Source organism: Lepus europaeus, chromosome 15, assembly GCF_033115175.1.
Source record: "Lepus europaeus isolate LE1 chromosome 15, mLepTim1.pri, whole genome shotgun sequence".
Classification (NCBI taxonomy): Eukaryota; Metazoa; Chordata; class Mammalia; order Lagomorpha; family Leporidae; genus Lepus; species Lepus europaeus.
Genome location: NC_084841.1, coordinates 24,915,599 through 24,936,702, shown reverse-complemented (window position 1 = coordinate 24,936,702; position 21,104 = coordinate 24,915,599). Strand labels below are relative to the sequence as shown.

Sequence of the window (21,104 nt, the reverse complement as noted above, 5' to 3'; positions counted from 1 at the left end):
GATAGTGAGAGAGAGAGACAGAGAGAAAGGTCTTCCTTTTTGCTGTTGGTTCACCCTCCAATGGCCACTGCAGCCGGCGCATCGTGATGATCTGAAGCCAGGAGCCAGGTACTTCTCCTGGTCTCCCATGCGGGTGCAGGGCCCAAGGACTTGGGCCATCCTCCACTGCACTCCCGGGCCATAGCAGAGAGCTGGCCTGGAAGAGGGGCAACCGGGATAGAATCTGGTGCCCCAACTGGGACTAGAACCTGGTGTGCTGGCGCCGCAAGGCGGAGTATTAGCCTGTTAAGCCACGGCGCCGGCCCACCTACTTACTTTATACCCATATGGGCACTGGTTTGTGTCTTGGCTGTTTCATTTCTAAACTAGCTCTCTGCTAATGTGCCTGGGAAAACAGCAGAAGATGGCCCAAGTCCTTGGGTCCCTGCACCCACATGGGAGACCCAGAAGAAGCTCCTGGCTCTTGGCTTCAAATCAGCCCAGCTCTTGCCATTGTGGCCATCTGGGGAGTAAACCAGTGGATGGAAGATTCCTCTCTCTCTGTCGGTTCTTCTCTGTGTAACTCTTCCTCTCAAATAAATAAATAAGTCTTAAAAAAAAAAAAAAGGAACTGGTGATCCGCCATCCCTTTTTCAGCTCCTTCATGGTAAAGTGAATGCTGTTCTCATAAAAGCCTCTTTTTCAGATGTGAATCTAGAAAACACAGTCTTAGTTTTAAATAAAAATATTTTGCTGCTTTACTTTTCAACTCATTTTCTCTTTTTCCCTCTTAGGCCATTAAGCCCTGCCGCCCCATGACCAACAATGCTGGCAGACTTTTCCACTATCGGATTACAGTCTCCCCTCCTACAAACTTTCTAGTAAGTTCCTAACAAAATGAGATTTGATATAATTTAAAATGTGCTTATGCCAAGTTTATGATTCAGTTCTTAAATGTTTTTTCTTTGCAAACTATTTTTGGTATTTATCATAATGATGATTATTGTAGCCTCATCTCACTATACTGTCATATCTTTCTTTTCTTTCATATTGTTAATATCACACAGTAGCCACGTTCATCATAGCCAATGAATTATGGAGCTATTCTTTGGAGCTTTGGAATGGAAAGAATTCACAAAATACCTTCACATTACTTAAAAATCAGCAGACAGTTTATTTGTTGTCTAGAGACCCAAGCAACACAACCTATTGAATATTTATGACAGTAATGGTACTTAATATTTGTTGAGCATATACTGTGTTTCAGGTACCATTTGAGGCTTGCACAGATATTAACTTACTTCTTGTAACAGATCTGTGGAATGCATGTCTTTCCTCCTATACACAGGAAGGACCAGTCCAAATTTTACAGACAAAGTTAAGTAACTTGTTCGAGATTACTCAGGTGCTAAGTGGGAGAGTGATTATTTGAACCCAGGGAGTCAGCTGCCGTGAATGTATCAAACATAATAATGGAGTATTATTATTTGACAACACGAAGGAATGAAGTACTGATGTATGCTATAACTTGGATGAATCTTGAAAAATTTACACAAAGTAAATGAATCAGACACAGAACCACATATTATATCATCCTATCCTTATGAAATATCTGAAATGGGCAACTCCACAGAGACAGAAAGTAGCACTACCCCCTCTAAGGCAGAATGGTACCTGGATACACTGTATTTTATTTTTTCCAATCATTCATTGATGGACATGTGGGTTTTCTCCACTTTTTGGTAGTTTTGAATAATGCTACTTTGAACATTTGTGTACAAGTGTTATATGGAGGTATGTTTTCATTTCTGTTGGGTGTGTACCCATGACTGGAATTACTGGATCATATGTTAACTTTGTTTAATATTTTGAGGAACTGCTCAACTATTTTCCTGAGAGGCCAGACTATTATTAATCATTATTTCTTCATAAGTTCATTTCTTTATACTTAATTTAGATCAGCATTGTTTAGTTATTCAAATAGAAAATAACAGTAATATTGGCATAAGAAAATAATGTGTTTTGTATATTCCTTAATTTTCCCCCTCTGAGTTCTCATTTGTGTATCTTTTATGTATACTTATATAACATATATAAATATTATTCATATACTTTCTAGAAAAATGATATTCAATATGTATGGAAGAAATGTATCAGTTTACCAGCCTTGATATTAGCTCCGTTTTTAGCATTTAAATTAAGAATAGTGCTCCGCCTTGCGGCGCCGGCACACCGGGTTCTAGTCCCGGTCGGGGCACCGGTCCTGTCCCGGTTGCCTCTCTTCCAGGCCAGCTCTCTGCTGTGGCCAGGGAGTGCAGTGGAGGATGGCCCAAGTGTTTGGGCTCTGCACCCCATGGGAGACCAGGAGAAGCACCTGGCTCCTGCCATCGGAACAGCGTGGTGCGCCGGCCGCAGCGCGCTACCGCGGCGGCCATTGGAGGGTGAACCAACGGCAAAAGGAAGACCTTTCTCTCTGTCTCTCTCTCTCTCTCACTGTCCACTCTGCCTGTCAAAAATTAAAAAAAAAAAAAAAAAAAAAGAATAGTGGACTATAAGAGTGGTTTATGAAGAGTGTTTTTTTTTTAAAGATTTTATTTATTTATTTGAGAGGTAGAGTTACAGACAGTGAGAGGGAGAGACAGAGAGAAAGGTCTTCCTTCCATTGGTTCAGGGGCCCAAGGACTTGGGCCATCTTCTACAGCTTTCCTGGGCCACAGCAGAGAGCTGGATTGGAAGAAGAGCAGCTGGGACTAGAACTGGCACCCATATAGGATGCCGGCTCCGCAAGGTGGAGGATTAACCTGCTGCTCCATGGTGCTGGCCCCGAAGAGTGTGTTTCATGCTTAGATTTTGATTATCTAATTACAAGTTCACTCTTCATGTGAACTTACAGCCTTTGACATTGTGTGGGAATTGATCTGTTGTGGTGTTTAGTGGTTTGGCTTCTCCTCAGAGAGGCTGGCGATAGAGCTATGAGAGGTCGAACTTCTGGGACCCAGAGGCCTTTCCGAGCCTTTAGTCTTGACCATATTGATGCTGAATCTTGTTTCACTTTGCATTTGAGTCAATGGTGTGGTTTACTTGTTCCTGTTAGGACTTGTTCAGAAATAGAGCTCAGTAAGAACAGATCCCGTGATATTATGAAGTTAAATAAACAAATTCCTTTTTTTATGGCACCCATAATAAACATCATTGATTATCTCCTTACATAAATACTAAATATCTGAAGCCAGAGAATTCTTTAAGCAAGAGAATTTTGCCTAATATTAAACTTTTGCATGAAGTTCTCTGTGATGTTTGGAAAAACATTGAATTCACAAATCCCTGCATTTCTCCTGTTCGTTACTTTAGGCCCCAATGAATTTCTGTGTATGTGAATTGTGTCATTTATTTACTTGGTGGTTTGTTTGTTTGCTTCTAGACCGACAGGCCAACGGTTATAGAATATGACGATCATGAGTATATATTTGAAGGATTTTCTATGTTTGCACATGCTCCCCTGACCAATGTAAGTATGTGCCTATGGGTTGCCTTTCACTTTCCTTGTACCTTGTCTTACCTTCACCCTTTGTTTCCAAAAGTCAAGAGATTTCCGTTCATCTGACTCCTAAGTAACATTTCCTCTGCGTCCCTCTGTGAGTTGTGGGACCTCTGCAGTAAAGTATGTCAGGTGAGAGTGTGACATCTGTGCTAATGAGTCACCGGTTTGGCCCACATTAAATGGTGTAAGTAAACATGTGTCAGAATAACATTTTGAGAGTGTGAAAGATTGAACAAGGAGGATAAACTGTGGAGTAATGTGCTAAAGCTATTTTGGGTTAGTTGTCCTTCAAGATAGTTGGAAAGTTTTAAGGAGAGGCTGTTATTTAGTCACTGAGCAATAGAACGAGAGCTGGAGCTTGTTCAGGATACCTGCTTTTGGGTCCCAGGAAGATGTCTTCCAAGAGATTTTATCTGACTTGGATTCGTGATTTTATTATACAGGTATTAGGCATTGTTGTTTGTAATTGATTCAAGTGGAAATTTGGTGTCTGTGAGTCACTGTCTTTCCATCTCAAAGCCGAGAGTCCTGGGAATTGTCTTACTTCTGATTCCATATTCCAGTTGAATATGGAGCGTTCTTGGGCAGCAGTGCAGGCGAGGAAGCACAGCAGTATGCTTCTCCCAAGCCAGACAATGTCTTAGAACTTAGAGAATTATAGCTATTGGGCATTTACAACAAAATAGAATGTTCTTTAGTCTTTTCTGGTTTGATTCCATGAAATTACATCTGGAATTTGAAAGACATTTCAGTACATGTGAACATGAACTTCTGATTCTTTTCAGAATAAAGTTAAGATTCAGCCCTTAATTTTACCATGGTGCTTTCTGTCATTCTTTTTTTCCTTTAACGTAAACATGATTCCGTAGTAGTGATGCCAATTTAAAAGCAAATTGTTCTTCTAATTGAGGTTTTCTTTATTCTGGAATATATTTTATCCTAGAGAATTTTGAGAAGATGATTATATTGTAAATGTAAGCATAAATGTTTTTGATAATACATATTATATCTACCTCTAGGGTGGACCATCTGTTCACTACCATAGCAAAGGGAGTAATATTGAACCATTCTTAAACAATCTCTATGAAAAGTCACTAGGAGGCTTTTCAGTTTGGATGGTTTCTTTGCTTTTATGTGTGTCTCAGACACTCAAATCCTTTGTTCCACCAAATCTGTGGTATTAGAGTAGAAAAGACTTTTACAAATCATCTGGTGCAGAGTTCCCTGCTACCAATCTAATATCTTTCTTTTTTTTCTTGCTCTGGAAGATTTGAAATACAAATAATTTTGTTAGCATGAAAATACTTAAAATTCTAGATATTGCCCATCTCTTAATTTCCTAGAAGTAATACAGGTCTCAATTTTGACTTTCAGGATTGTGTTGATCAAAGACGGAAAGTGGTGTGGCTTCAGAGATACCAGGGCTTAATATTAGTAAATTCTACTTGTTAGCTGTACGATCTTTATAAGCTTTGGTTTTCTCATCTGTGAAATAGACTGTGAGTTGGAGCAATCTCCATAACTTTTCTGGTAAATGAGATAAAACATGGAAAGTATTTATCATAATCTTTGGCACATAATAAATATTGTCACTTCCTATTTTAGACAAGATGTTAAAACGGTTTGAATCTGCTAACTTTTTTTTTTTTTTTTTTTACCTTGGATGAGTGATGAGCTTCATAATTGATAGGGATGCTGCTTAAGATTTTTATGAAGCCTGGGCATAATTTTTTAAAAGCAGACTTCACTTTTTAGTGCAGTTTTAGGTTCGCAGCAAAAGTGAGTGGAAAAGATCATTTTTAAAACTCTATTCAGCACGAGGTTTGGTACTGAGAGGTCTCTAATGATATATCAATCACAGTTTTTACTGTTATAAAATAAAAGACTGAAAAACTCCTAGCTTCAGCATATATTTTATATAAATATTCAAGTTCTCAAAACTTGAGAACTTTGCTCTGTAATGAAGAGCCCCATCATTTATATTGGGATGTTGATAAAATAAATTGAGTTTTAAGCTGAGTGTTGTACAGTTCATAGGAATGAGATCCATCATAAGCCTCTTGAATTTGAAATAGCCTCCCAAGAAAAAGAATTTTTAAATTGCTGACTGATCTGATTCATTTTCTTGCTAGAGAGAGAAGAGAAGCAAGTATGGTATGCAAATAACAGTAATAAAAGACTCTCAACCACATCTAGTTGCGACAAGTTCTCTTAAGGTCAACTTGAATTAAAGTGGATTGAAAGCCTTGTTGGCTAAGTAAAGAGCATTCCAGGATATTTTTATGCTTTTGTAGCCTATATTTGCTATTACTTAGATTACCTGATGTTATTGAAGACTTTGACAGTGTAACTAAAGTTATAAAGGCATATTTATTAGGTGTGCAATAGCACAAGAAAGCCCCTTTGTCATTTCCCTCCCACCTAAGCTGGTTTTCCATTTTTAGTGGCCTTGATGACCCATGGATTTGATCATTTATTGCCTGGAAGTAGTGGAATTAGAATACAGTTTTACTCCCCCCTCCCCCCGCCCCAAGATAAGATGGAATAATGTCAGCATGTGGTATTCTTTACTTTCTACTTTTTATTTTTTTATTTTTATTTTTATTTTTTGACAGGCAGAGTGGACAGTGAGAGAGATAGACAGAGAGAAAGGTCTTCCTTTTGCCGTTGGTTCACCCTCCAATGGCCGCCGCGGCTGGCGCGCTGCAACCGGCGCACCGCGCTGATCCGATGGCAGGAGCCAGGTGCTTCTCCTGGTCTCCCATGGGGTGCAGGGCCCAAGCACTTGGGCCATCCTCCACTGCACTCCCGGGCCATAGCAGAGAGCTGGCCTGGAAGAGGGGCAACCGGGACAGAACCCGGCGCCCCGACCGGGACTAGAACGCGGTGTACTGGCGCCGCAAGGTGGAGGATTAGCCTAGTGAGCCACGGCGCCGGCCTTACTTTCTACTTTTCAAGTGTATTTTAAGAAATGAACATAGGTTATATCATTTGATGGCATTGATTGGGAGCTGTTTTGATTATCTTTGCAGTAATAAACTTTCTGGGTTGACCAATAAAATGGTAAGTTCTCTTTGAGTCTTAGAGCAGAGTTTGAGTGGATAAGAAGATCCTGCCTTTTTGAGAGTGGCTCTGGCGGTATGAAGAGAAGAGGTCAAAGAAGGGATTCCTTCCTAAAACTGATTTTAGTCAAAATGAGATGAGGCGAGGACTGTACTTGCATGAATCATCAGAAGAGCTCATTTGCACTTGATAGTAAGGAGTAAAGTTTACACTTTCACTCTATTTTCTTGCCTGTTAAGCATTCTCAGGAGTTGCAGTCCCCATTTCTCCTACAAACTCTCAACCTGAATATTTCATTCCCAGCCAAAGTTTATTCCTCCTATGCATATTCTGGCCCCACCTGTTTAATATGTGCGCTGTGATGGTCAGCAACGGGCAGCTCTGTGCTTTACTCTGGCATTTCTGGTTGCCTGTTGGAATGCTGTCATTCATGTCCCCAGAGTTTTCCCAAGCTCAGCCTGTGCAAAAGTGAGCTCATTGTCCTCCACAAATATTTGATTTGAACTATTCAAGGGACACTCGCATGAATTTCTGCTTTCTTATTAATTGTCATTACCTACTTGGTCACTTACGCCAGGAACCCAGAAATTATCCTGTATTCTTTCTTCACTGTTACATCAGAGTGACCACTGTGTATTTCAGTAACATCTCAAACCTAAGTTCAAATGTTTTCCGGCTTTCTAGACTATTTTATTTGGCCCCTGTATTAATGCAGTGGACTCCGGTCTGATCTTCTGGTCTTACTTGTTCCTTTCAAGCTTTTTCTACACTGTTTTCATAGTGCTGCATCTGAAGTGGAAAGGTGTCATTCTCTTACATAAAGTACTTGACTTATTTCTTGTTGCTATGTAGCCACAAGCCCTGACCTTGACATGGAGTGTAAGGGCAGCACAATGGTGTTCAGACTTTCCTCACTGGAGCCTTCTGTCTCCTGTCTCACTCTGCAGGTCACTCTCTAGATATCTAATTGGCTGCTTCTTGCTGCTTCCTTTCTCTTTCTGCTAGAAGCTAAACACTTTAATTTTCTGGAAGACCTGGAAAACCCCTCCCTGTCTTGCAAGGCTGAACTCAAATGTTCCTCCTGTTTGGATCTTTCTCATTTTATATTTTATTTGCTTGTTTGTTTTTTAATTGCACTTAAAAGTTACATTGTATCATATTATATTGTACTTGTTCACATGCCTTTCTTCCTCTTTTAGATCCTTACTTACCTCTAAAGATAGGGCCTGGGGCTTATCTCAGGGCACAGATGAGCTCACAGTTGATAGGAAAGAGCAGGCATTTAAAAAACATGTGGAGTCATGCATAAATTTGTAGCTCTCAAATATTTTAAAATGAATGTAGAAATAAAGCAGAACTTATCAATGATCGTGGACATGGCATATTGCTTTGGTTGGTTTGGAGCTCATTAGCACTAGAAGGTTGAAGATGGATCTCTTATTCGAGTTAATTATGAGCTTCACTGAAATGAACTACTACCTTCTTAAAAAAAAAATCTAAGAACTAAACTTCATTTTGGACAAGATTTCCAGTAGATGGCATTAGAAGACTATTTTTTTTTTTTTCTGTTTTTCTTACCCTCCCTTTTGCTGGTGGCATTAAAATTTGTTTCTGGTTACTGTGGTTTGTTAAAAATGATTACATGTGTATAAAATCGTCTTATGGACAGACTGAGCAGCCAGAAAAGCCCACTTAGCACATCTCTAGGGCTTCTGCCTCTATTATTTTCCCCAGCCAGCCACCTAAGCCAAGCCACTGCAGTAACCCTGCTTCTTCCTTTCTTATTCTTTCATTCATATAGGAATACATTTGTGTTGAGGCATTAGTGTCTGATGGGACATTGATAGTACAAGGCAGAGGTGGATGTATTTCATGCTGAGCCTTCCTTTGTTTTCACTCATCCTCTATTAAAACATATAATGAGTGGTTCATACTCTCAGCGGCTAAGAGCTGGAGTCTAGAGTGAGCTTCCTAATTCACCAGCTGCCTATCGCCTGATGACTGTCCTGGTATCCTGTACCTCAACAGGCAAAATCATTGATGCTATCTCGTTGGGATGTTGTGGTGGTGACAAGAGTGGGTATTGTGGAGCGTTAAGAGCAGTGCCTGGCTCCATAAATGTTAGTTATTATTGTTATATTTATTATCACAGTTACCTTTGCTGAAGAGCCACACACACATGAATTGTGTGCTTTTCAGTGACCCATGAATCTGTACCTGATAAGTTCTCAGCCTGACATCCCACGAGCCGAAGTTTCTCAAATATTTTAAAGACCTGAAAAAAATTTTTATGACTGTGGCTTTGTTAATCTGTTACTGATGATATGCTTGATTTTAATGGGTTCCTGTCATGTTTGTTTTGCTACTGCTAATACCGTAATTAAGTACCAACATGATGCTTTCCTGTATCGGCCTGGCCCATGGGATTCCAACCTCTAAAACCTACCGGTTATGGTCAAGCTTCATGTGCAGTGTTGTTAGCAGCACAGATGAAGGTTCAACACTCTCATTTGGTTCATGGCCTTCTGGGTCAGGGAGCAGACGTGTGTGCAGTGGGAGCCTGCAGGGAGATACTGAGGAGCTGAATCTCTTTTCTTCTTGCAGATTCCACTATGTAAAGTTATCAGATTCAACATAGACTACACGATTCATTTCATTGAAGAGATGATGCCCGAGGTAAGGGAAAAGATTGTTGAACAGCTTGTCATATACTTTACTCTTTCGTTTATTCCATACCTACATTTGGGAAGTACTGAACTTGGCCAGCTCTAGCCATAGGGATATTCCTGAAGTATCATATTCACTGTTGAAGGGTGAGTGTGATGGAGCTCTAGTATCAAGGTTAAAATTCAGGTCATGCTTTAACTCGCTGACCTATTTTTTAACCCATTTCTGCTCATGTTGCATCTGGTGATAGTAACTTTATATGTGTTTCTGGTTTATTTTGTGGAAGGGACAGGTTTTGGTTATTGGCCGTTGTCAGAAAGGAAACTGGAATAGTTAAACCGAATCTGATAGCTGTTGGAATAATCTTATTCATTATCTCCAATGACAAGATCAATACTTGCTTCATTTTTCTTCCCATATATTTACATATTTTTCCTAATTGTTTTTCATTGAGGATGCTCAGCAGCACATTTATCTAAATATATGCAAGAGAGTTAAAATTCCAAAACAAGATTAATGTGAATCTCAGAATGATTCATTGCCTGATCTTGAATTTAGTGGTGTCAACAAATCACCCTAAGAAATAACAACTAGACAGCAAACAAGCTTGTGTGCTAAACAGTGTGTTGAAGTCTGGTTGCTTTCCAGAGCCCCTGGCTCTTCTTGCAAACCTTGTTTAACAGGGCAGCTCTGTCATGGGCAGGGAGCACTGAGGGGGAATTGATGGGCATGACGTGCATGCTTGGTTGGCACCTATTTCATTCTGAGCAAGTTATGTTCATTCTACCTGCCTTTCAGAAAGAATTAAAGAGGAAGGACCACCCCTTCCTTTTCCCTTTGGAAGGATTTTTTGCTTCCTTTGGTTTTTAAGGTCGTAAGCCTTCATTTGCTATTGTAAAAGCTTATGACTTTGGGCATGATCTCACGCAGGGTGATTTATGAGCCCTGAACAAAACAAGTAGGAGGAAAAATTATGAGACGAGTCTCACTTGCAAATATATCATCCTTTTAGCCTGTTTACAGATTTGGGTACTAAGCTTTATAGTTTTTCTTAGCCCTTTATTTTCTTTCATTAAGAATGTGAACTTTTTTGATACAAAGAATCTCTTTGTTTGGATGTCTTGGTAGCAGATATTCTGGGTGTGTAGGGTGGGGATTGGGGACAAGCCAATTAGAGCCTGCAGGGGTGTGTGTGTGTGTGTGTGTGTGTAATCTGAATTAACAAATAGTCCCCAGGAGACTGTGACATATTTTATAATTGGGTTAGAAAAATATGACATACATGAGTCATTGCTTTTTAAATTTCACATTTTATTTGTACACAGAGAAGAGCTGAGTTGACACTTTTATAGGATCCTCATAACATTATTGCCAACTTTGTTTCTGACTGAAAGCAAAAAGCTATTGCAGGATAGTAGCCAAATGTAATTATATGGTTTTAGTATAGTTTGAACACTTTTTTGGATACTTGACTAGAACATGTTGAACTTTCAGTTAATATATGTCTGCAGATCTTCAGTAATATGATTTTGCTTTACTTTTCAGAATTTTTGTGTGAAAGGGCTTGAACTCTTTTCACTGTTCCTATTCAGAGATATTTTGGAATTATATGACTGGAATCTTAAAGGTAAATAATAGGATTTAGAGAAAAGAGTAATGCTTGTAGAAGAATATTATGGTATATGTGAAAGATATATGTGAAAACTCTTATCAAAGTCAGGGGGATGTAGTTGAAATAAATTCCTCTTACTTTTGAAATACTCAGGGAAAAATATGTTAGTCATAGGAATGCTTGGTGTTGTTTGACATGAATAAGTTGTTTTGGATTTTATTTCATACAGTTTGATAGTGTCTATTATTAACTAAGAAGGTGATACCAGTTATTATAATTACCTTGATTTATGTGGATTGGGGAAAATCTCATTAGTTAATATTTTAAATCTAATGAACTTTGCTGGAATAAACTTCTGACAGTTTATTTAAACAGAGCTTTGGTTAGTCATTAAAACACATGCATACACACATCTGAATACATACACGTACAGAGTAAGTTAGCTATAAATGTTATGCCTGGTTCTTGGGTAATTTATTCTTTTGGAAATATCTGTATTCCAGCAAACATTTACTCATTTATTTTTGAAGCAGTGTATTAATGAATAGCTTTTCAAACTAAGTTGTTGAATGAATAAATTGAGTGAATGGCTTTTTAAACCAGTAGTATTTCTCTCTCTCTCTCTCTCTTTTTTTTTTTTTTACTGTATAGACTAAAATGGGAAGAAATTAACACATAAACCTATTATATCCTGCTCTAGTTTAATTATGATAACAATGTTGATACTTCTCAGTTTTGTTTTTTTTTTTTAAGATTTTATTCAGGCCGGTGCTGCAGCTCAATACACTAATCCTCTGCCTGCGGCGCTGGCACACTGGGTTCTAGTCCCAGTTGGGGCGCCGGATTCTGTCCCGATTGCCCCTCTTCCAGGCCAGCTCTCTGCTGTGGCCAGGGAGTGCAGTGGAGGATGGCCCAAGTGTTTGGGCCCTGCACCCCATGGGAGACCAGGCGAAGCACCTTGCTCCTGGCTTTGGATAAGCGCGGTGCACTGGCCGCAGCGTGCTGGCTGTGGCGGCCATTGGAGGGTGAACCAACGGCAAAGGAAGACCTTTCTCTCTGTCTCTCTCACTCACTGTCCACTCTGCCTGTCAAAAAAAAAAAAAAAAAAAAGATTTTATTCATTTATTTGAGAGGTAGAATAGACAGAGGGAGAGACAGAAAGAAAGGTCTTTCATCCACTGGTTTACTCCCCAAATGGCCACAATGGCCAGAGCTGAGCCAATCTGAAGCCAGGAGCCAGGAGCTTCCTCTGGGTCTTTGACACAGGTGCAGGGGCCCAGGCACTTGGGCCATCTTCCACTTCCTAGGCCATAAGTAGAGCGCTGGATCAGAAGAGGAGCAGCCAGGACATGAACTGGTAGCCATGTAGGATGCTGGTACTGCAGGCGGGGGCTTAGCCTACTATGCCACATTGCCAGTCCCAATACTTCTGAGTTTTAAAAAATAATTTCATTGTATACATTTGCTCTTTGGGAATTTCAGGCTGCTCTAAACTTCCTATAGTGACCTTATTGCCATCTTCACTGGATGCTTGTGCAGTAACCAATGATTGATTTAGCCATTGAGAAGAGTGGAGGGAGTGGTATTTTTTTATGACTCTACTTCTGTTGATTTTTTTTTTTTTTTGTGGTTATCATAAATCTTAGGAATTAAGTCTCATTGTGTTCCTTCTGAGGCTGCCTGATTTCTTTTTCTTCTCTTTTCACTTGTTTGCTTCAGGTCCTATGTTTGAAGACAGTCCTCCCTGCTGCCCAAGATTTCATTTCATGCCACGTTTTGTAAGATTTCTTCCAGGTAAATCTTTTGGCTTGTCAGTGACCCTGCGAGATGGTGCATCTGAAAATAAGCCTTCCCTTCTCTTTCCAATCTTTAGAGACACCTTCCTCACTTTGGGTACTGTTAATTATCTACTTCTCAGGCATGTAAAGTTATGCATGTTGACATGTTGGTTTATACCCCTGCAAAATTTATGGTAGCCACAAATTAGATGAGAAATGGAAAAATTGATTTATAAGTTTTGAAAATCTGCTTGATAAAATATCATGCAAGTGTTAAGATTAATGTGGAGAAATTCATGTGGTTTAGAAAATGCATATGGCTGATTGGAGAACATTTAGTATAAAACTTTATGTATTATAACTGCTGAAAAATTGCTGCAATAATATTTGTATTAAGATGGTAGGATTTTTTGCTATTTTCGGTTTTTTGACTCATTTGTGTTTACTCATCTCATAGTAAAAAGATACAGTTTACTCTCCTAAATCAAGATCTATAAGCAAACGTGTGACTTAATTTTTTAAAGCAGTATTTTAATGGATTTCTATTTCTCTTTAAAGAATGTAGCTGTAAGATATGACAGTATATTTAGTGTTTTTAAAAAAATGGCTGACTTCTTAATGACATCTTTGGATGCCTTTTTCTTAGCAAAATCTTTTCCTTTGTGTTTTTGCTATGCTGTCCCCACTCCTTGCTGATTTCCTGGTCCGTTGCCTGTTGTATCAGATTGTGAGGCTTGTCTTACAGATTTCCTCTCCCCGAGAAGTTCTGCCAGCAGCCTCGTGAATATCACTGCTTTGTCCACTTTCTGCCCCAACCCAGCCACCTACTCCCAAGATAAGACCTTGGACCATCCACCACCCTAAGTGACCTTATCCCTTGCCTCTGACTCCTGTATCTCACTCTCGAGTGCATCTCTCTGTAACTTCAGCCTCTTACGCTCTCACACCCTTCGCCACCTTCTCCTGGAAGCAACCACTTTGCTTTTGTTTTCTTGGTTGAGTCATGTGCTCTGAAATTCAACTGCATCTTCGAGCTGCCTCAGCCCTTATAGTGCCCCCACTTTCTGTGTCAGCACTACCCGACTGACCATTTGTCATTTCTCCTGTATGTGGGCCACTTGGTAAGACTGGAAAAGACACAGCTGCTGCTCTGAATCCATGGGCTACAGTCTTGCCTGATGAGTTTTTCCTAATGTCACCTTTCTGCCCAGTTCTCCATCAGCAGCAGTTTGAGAAATTCAGTCCTGAGTTCGTCCTCTTCTCACACCTCTTGTCCTCCAGGGGGAGGAGACCTTGCCTGCCTCGTGGCTTTGAGCCCTGCTGTGTGCTTATCAGACTGTGGCTTCCTCAAGTGCTCTTGGTCCATCACAGCCAAGCTTGCCTTCGGAGCCCGATTCCCCTCCAGCCCTGTCCCTAGCCCACTGGGGCTGCTGGTGCCAGGCCAGCCTCCTAAAGCCCAGGTCAGAGGACATGCTGCAGTGTTAGTCTCCTCCCTGTGCTCACTCACCGTCCTTCATACAGTCTCTCTGTTTCATTCTGTGGGTCCTCTCTACTCCGTGTAGTTCAGATTTCCCTCAAGATTCTGTCCCTCTTCATCACAGTGGCTTCTGTTTATTTTGCAATAGTGTTGCTCATGTTTTTAATGTTAATGTTTATTTTGTTTTAGAAAGTGCATTCAAAAGCCCTCCTCTCTCTTTTTTTTAATCTGGATTTATTTACTGAGACACTGTATTTTCAAGTGAATGAATCTTTGATTTTAGAATGGAACTTCAACAGAGGACTCATCAGAGAGTGGTATTAGACTGAGTTTGTTGAAAAGCCTCTCCTTTCTGTATCCGTCTGCCTCCAGGCAATTTAGGACCGAATCTCTAAGAGAAAGTGGGCTGTTCAAAAATCACCTTAAAGAAAAGTCTTATGCTGGATATGTACTGTATGGGATTTCAACTCATGGAATATTTTTCTCATTACCATGTGGGGATAACATTTAGGTTGTCATGAAGAAAAATGTTCTATTGATTTATTTTAAAACAGGATTTTTCATTAGATGTCCTTTGGAAAATAAACATACTTAAAAAATCCCTAAAGGACACAGAAACATACCTAATGTATAGAATGCATTTTGGTATTGGGTAGCAAATTATAGTTGACTTGTTTTCAGAGGATGACTTCATTTAGGAAATGGTGAGTTAAAAACAACACATTTGATATATTTTTTCATTTTTTTCTGTGCCTAAGGATTTAAAAATTTTTTTTTAATTTTTGACAGGCAGAGTGGACAGTGAGAGAGAGAGACAGAGAGAAAGGTCTTCCTTTGCCGTTGGTTCACCCTCCAATGGCCGCCACAGCCAGCGCACTGCGGCCAGCGCACTGCGCTGATCCGAAGGCAGGAGCCAGGTGCTTCGCCTGGTCTCCCATGGGGTGCAGGGCCCAAGGACGTGGGCCATCCTCCACTGCCTTCCCGGGCCATAGCAGAGAGCTGGCCTGGAAGAGGGGCAACCGGGACAGAATCCGGCGCCCCAACTGGGACTAGAACCCGGTGTGCCGGCGCTGCAAGGTGGAGGATTAGCCTATTGAGCCGCGACTCCGGCAGGATTTTTCTGATATATTTGCCATCATACTAGTATATGATTTGCAACCTACTTTTTAATAATTCTCGGAGCAGATGGATATTTTTAAAGACCATGATATACAGCATCAAATTTCTTGTTAAAAGAATCATGTCAGCTTGCACTGCCATGAAAAATGCATGATTACTCTTTTTAACATTTCAGCCTACTTCCCTCCTTCTCTCTTGCCTTTCTTTCTTTCTAAAAAATTCAGTTATGAGCTCCGTGAGACCAGAGAGTAAATATGGTCTCTGCCTGTAACACCAGTGCTAACATAGTCCTTGGTACTTAGCACATACTCAGTACTCATTTATGACTTTATAGCAATAAGTCATAGTTGTGTCTTAATTAAATATGCATGTGTCTGGTTATGAGTAAATGTTCTTTCCAAAACATTCTTTGGTATCATCCCAGTTTTTAAAAGTAAACCTTTGATTGAACTATAACATAAGTAATGAAAAATATCATGAATATAGTCCTCAGTGCATTTTTTATAAAATATTTATTTTATTTATTTGAAAGATTGAGTTAGAGAGAAAGAGATTGAGAATTTTCTATCCACTGGTTCACTCCCCAAATGGCCACAATAGTTGGGGCTGGGTCATACTGAAGCCAGGAGCCAAGAGTTTAATCCAGTTCTCCCACATGGTGCAGGAGCCCAAACACTTAGACCATCCTCTGCTGCTTTCTCAGGCACATTAGCAGGGATTGGAGGTGGAGCAGCTGGGACTGAAACCAGCACCCATATGGGATGCCAGTGTTGCAGGTGGTAGCCTAACCCATTACGCCACAACACCAGCCCCCTCAGTGCATTTTTGAAAATGAATATGACTATGTCCTCAGAACATAGGTCAAGGTTACTGTTTCCAGTCACTACCCTGCTCCTCCAGGGTACCTGCTTTTCTGACTTGAAACACCAGGTATTGATTGGCTTTCCCTGGTTTTGAACTAGAATTGTAGGCCAGTGCCGTGGCTTACCAGGCTAATCCTCCGCCTTGCAGCGCCGGCACACCGGGTTCTAGTTCTGGTTGGGGTGCCGGATTCTATCCCGGTTGCTCCTCTTCCAGGCCAGCTCTCTGCTATGGCCTGGGAGTGCAGTGGAGGATGGCCCAAGTCCTTGGGCCCTGCACCCGCATGGGAGACCAGGAGAAGCACTTGGCTCCTGCTTCGGATCAGCGCGGTGCGCCGGCCGCAGCGGCCATTGGAGGGTGAACCAACGGCAAAAAGGAAGACCTTTCTCTCTGTCTCTCTCTCTCACTATCCACTCTGTCAAAAAAAAAAAAAAAAACCAAAAAACTAGAATTGTATACACTGGATGGTGTATACTCTTTGTTTCTGTTTTGTTTAGTGTGTGTTGGAGACATATGTTGTTCCAGGTAACTATATGTAGTTGGCTCATTCTCCATGCCTTGTAGTTTCATATGGTATTACTAAATTCAGATAAACCTTTCTGTGAATAGTGGACATTTTTGTATTTTCAGCTTTCACATATATGTAAAAATACATATTATATATGTGAATGTACATGTGTTTGTGAACATATATATGTTCACCAAAGACTTGTAATTATCTTTTGGTGTATATACCTAGGAGAAGGAATTCTGGGTGTGTTTCTGTTAAGCATTCTGGATATTTCAAACAGCTTTCCCAAAGTGATTCTACTGTTTTACCCTCCCACCAACAGTGTATCAAAGTCCACATTCTTTTACATTCTCACAACGTTTGGCATTTTGATGAGTGTTTAGAAATACCATATTATGACTTCAATTTGCATTTCCTTATCAACCAGTGGAATAGAACATTTCTTGGTTCTGGTTTTTTGGTTTTGTCTTTTTTAGGAACCTGTTCAAGTCTTTTGCTCGTTTTTCTGTTGGATAATGTCTTCCTTTTTCTTGTTGATTTGTAGGCTTTTTTTTTTTTGACAGGCAGAGTTAGACAGTGAGAGAGAGACAGAGAGAAAGGTCTTCCTTCTGTTGGTTCACCCCCCGCCCCCAACAGAAGGAAGTTGGCTGCTAGGGCTGGTGCGCTGCGCCGATCCGAAGCCAGGAGCTTCCTCCTGGTCTCCCATGCGGGTGTAGGGCCCAAGCACTTGGGCCATCCTCCGCTGCCTTCCTGGGCCACAGTAGAGAGCTGTACTGGAAGAGGAGCAACCCGGACAGAATCCAGCGCCCCAACCGGGACTAGAACTCAGGGTGCCGGCACCGCAGGCGGAAGATTAGCCAAGTGAGCTGTGGCGCCGGCCAATTGGTAGGCTTTTAAAAATACTACTGTAGGCAGCCAGATAATAAGTGGAGCAGCCAAGACACAAACTGGTGCCCATATGGGATGTGGGTGTTGCAGGTGGTGGCTTTACCCACTACATCACAATTCTGGTCCCCAGTTTAAAGTTTTTGTTCTGACTGTAACTGGGCTTGGTGTTGGGCATCATTCAGGTTAGTGACATTTCACTTTGGGGAAACTTGTTCATTGCTTGTATCATTGTTGTAATAAAGCATTGGAAATCTTGAATCAGTTTTGCAAATTGATTGTCTAGCAAACTGACTTATGGAAATTGTTCCATCTGGAGCAGTAGTTCTCGATTACAACTGGCAGGGAGCCAGGGGGCGGGAGACTATCTTAAAATTTCCAGGAAGAAAGTTTTCTTAAAAAAAAAAATCACTTGATACAGCATCTTAATATAACTTTATGTTTTAAAAATTTTGAAAATATCTGTTGTTAATATAAATATTAGGGAATAAAATCATGAAAGGTATCTTGGTTGGAATATACAGAAGACTTAGTCATGCAGTTATGCAGTTATTGTAAGTGTAGGGAAAGGGAAAGTGTTGTGTTTCTTTAAATTGTGTGTTACACAGTTGAGAATTGAAATACTAGTTTAAACAGCCATATACTTAACACAAATTTCCTAACAAATTGCTTCCCCCCACCATAACCGTATAAATAACCAAGCAGTATAAACTCAGAGAATTGGGTCTCTAAGAAACAGTTTATAAAGTCTGTCAGTTCATTAATGACTGTCCAGATTCATTCCCTGAAACACAAACTCCAGTTCTTCCCAAATAATGAGCCATTGTCACAGTGCCAGTCCCAGAGCTGGCAGCATTCCTGTTAACCTTAGCCTACCCACTCTGATTTCCCATTTATATCATGTCCTGTTTATTCCCAGCCAACAGATAAAAATTACTTCCTAGCCCTTGGTGACATAGTTCCATAAATCCCCAACATAAATATGTAGCAAAGCAGACAAACCAAAAGAGCCAATTCATTAGCATTAGTAAATTCATGGTAGTCTGAGAGCAAGTGGCCATGCTGTTTATCTGCTTCAGAAAGTCATTCCACAGATATTTATAGAGTGTCTTTGCCTCGTTGGGTGCGAGGCATCCAGGCCTGGCCCGGCACTCTGGCTGGACTCTTAATTTCGTCTACTTCCTCTTCTATTTCCATAAGGATTGAGCCCAGTACCAGACATGGGGCAGGAGCTTCAATCCCCTTTCCTTGATAACGTTTTCACCTCAGGTTATCTGTTGTGAGTTTCTAGTTTTTCACAGTGGTAAATCTTTTAAAGGTTTAGTTGCCTTGTAAAATACAGTAGATTTCAATATGGATATAAAGCATTTCTCCATCAACAATACCATCTCTGCACCTGATTGTGCATGCCCACATTTGTTTTAATTATGTTTAGCTTCTATAATATTCACAGGTCTCTCGTCAGCATCTTTGTACCCAAACTAGAACCTAGGCAGTTGGCATTCTTATAAATATTTAGTGTTCTTTGTTCTTTATCTTGCAGGTATTCCTCTCCTAAATTGGGCAGTGTCTAGACTATACACTGACTTTTAGAGACCTTTGGTCTGTAGGCTTACATATTTCCCTCTTCCAGCAGCTCTTTCAATCTTAATTTCAATGCTTCTCATCCATTTCACTTGTGTCTGGCGTGCAGTGGAGGCAGCCAGAGACTTAACTGTGTGTGGGGAGATTCTGATGCTATTTTGAATACCTGAATCTGCCTGTATTTGTTCCCTCCACTGTGCTCGTCTCCCTGAAAGTAGTAGTCTGTCTTCTCATCGTTACAGCAAAACATTCTATTCCTTATGACATCCTAGTGTTTCCGTATAGTCCTTGCACTCTTAAGTAATCTCACTACATACAGAGGTGGTAAGTCACATACTTGTGCTCTCTTACCTCGGTTCCTAGTTCATGTAGTTAGTATAGTTGTTCTTTTCTTTTTAAATATTTATTTATTTATTTGAAAGAGTGACAGAGAGTAGGAGAGACAGACAGAGACAGACCTTTCATCTGCTGGTTCACTTCCCAAATGGCTGCAATAGCTGGAGTGGGGCCAGGCCAAAGCCAAGAGCCTGGAACTCTATCTGGGTTTCCCACATCAGTGGCAGAGGCTCAAACCCTTGGGCCATTTTCTTCTGCGTTTCCAGGCAATTAGCAGTTGAATCAGAAGCACAGCAGCCAGGACTTGAACTGGCACTCTGATATGGAATGTGGGCATCCCAACCAGCTATTTAACCCACTGTGCCACAGTGCTGACCCCATCGCTGTGCTGTGCTGTGCTCGCTTGCTTGCTTTCTTTCCTTTTTGTTTTCATTTCTTTTCTCCTCCCTCCCTCCATCCCTCCCTTCTTCCTTCCTTTCTCCCTCCCTCCCTTCCTTCCTTCCTTCCTTCTTATGGGGGTGGGGGGTAGAGATAAAGAGATCTTCCATCCACTGGCTCATTCCCCAAATGGCCACTAAGGCCGGGCTGGGCCAATTCAAAGCCATGAATTTCTTCTGGGTCTCCCAAATGGGTGCAGGGACCCAAGGACTTTGGCCATCTTTACTGCTTTCCCAGGTGCATTAGCAGGGAGCTGGCCAGAAGTGGAGCAGCCAGGACTTGAACTGGTGCTATGCCACAGTGCCAGCCCATGGCTGTTCTTTTCAAGGCTCCCGAGGCTTCACCTGCATTCTTGCTGCTCTGTGCCACATGTGCTGTATCCAGACAGCATATGCTTGCTTCAGAACTTCTCTTGTCCAGCTGCTTCCTTAGGTCCCCTGGAAGATTAGAGATTACTTGGACAGGCATTGTAGATCGCAGGGTCTTTAGCAAAGAGAGTACCATCCTTGCTTCCTCAGTCACATCACATGCAGGTGGACTGAATTGAGTTTTGTTACTGACTCTGAGAATTATGCTCCTAACCCTGGGTCTTAGTTTGGGCTGTTCTAAAAAAACACCATGGAGGAGTTGGCTTAACCAGCAGACCTTTGTTTCTCACAGGTCTCGAGACAGAAGTCTGAGGTCAGGGTGCTAGTGTGGTTCTTGGTGAGGGCCCCCCCTCTTGTCTCACAGTCATCTTCTCATTGTCATTTCACACAGGAAGCAAGTTCTCTCTGGCCTCTTTTCTAAGGGCCATTCATGGGGGCTCCACCCTCATGACAATTACTCCATTAAGGCCATTCTTCCTGATATCACCTTGGGGATTAGGATATGAATAGATGAATTTGGAGGAACATAGATACTTAGTTCACACCATCCTGAAAGTTTGCTAATTAAAGGTGACTTTTGGGTTTAAGGCAGATGCTTTGTAGTGAGGTTTAAAAAAATTTCAGGCTGTCGCTGCTGCTCAATAGGCTAATCCTCTGCCTTGTGGTGCCGGCACACTGGGTTCTAGTCCCGGTTGGAGCGCCAGTTCTGTCCCAGGCCAGCTCTCTGCTGTGGCCTGGGAGTGCAGTGGAGGATGGCCCAAGTGCTTGGGCCCTGCACCCGCATGGGAGACCAAGAGAAGCACCTGGCTCCTGGCTTCGGATCAGCGCAGTGCGCCGGCTGCAGTGCAGCGGCCATTTGGGGGGGTAAACCAACGGAAAAAGGAA

At 41.2% G+C, this 21,104-nt stretch overlaps 1 protein-coding gene across 4 annotated transcripts in view; it reads left to right on the top strand.

Moving 5' to 3' along the window:
• The window catches only part of DROSHA (drosha ribonuclease III), a 127,370-nt gene that overhangs the window by 34,193 nt on the left and 72,073 nt on the right, over positions 1-21,104 (top strand). For all 4 annotated transcript variants that reach the window (XM_062211821.1, XM_062211822.1, XM_062211820.1 and 1 more), the window contains exons 10-14: positions 774-860; positions 3,401-3,487; positions 9,188-9,259; positions 10,796-10,877; positions 12,582-12,656. In XM_062211821.1, the coding sequence (XP_062067805.1) occupies positions 774-860; positions 3,401-3,487; positions 9,188-9,259; positions 10,796-10,877; positions 12,582-12,656 (403 nt within the window). The remainder of the gene's footprint in view (positions 1-773; positions 861-3,400; positions 3,488-9,187; positions 9,260-10,795; positions 10,878-12,581; positions 12,657-21,104) is intronic.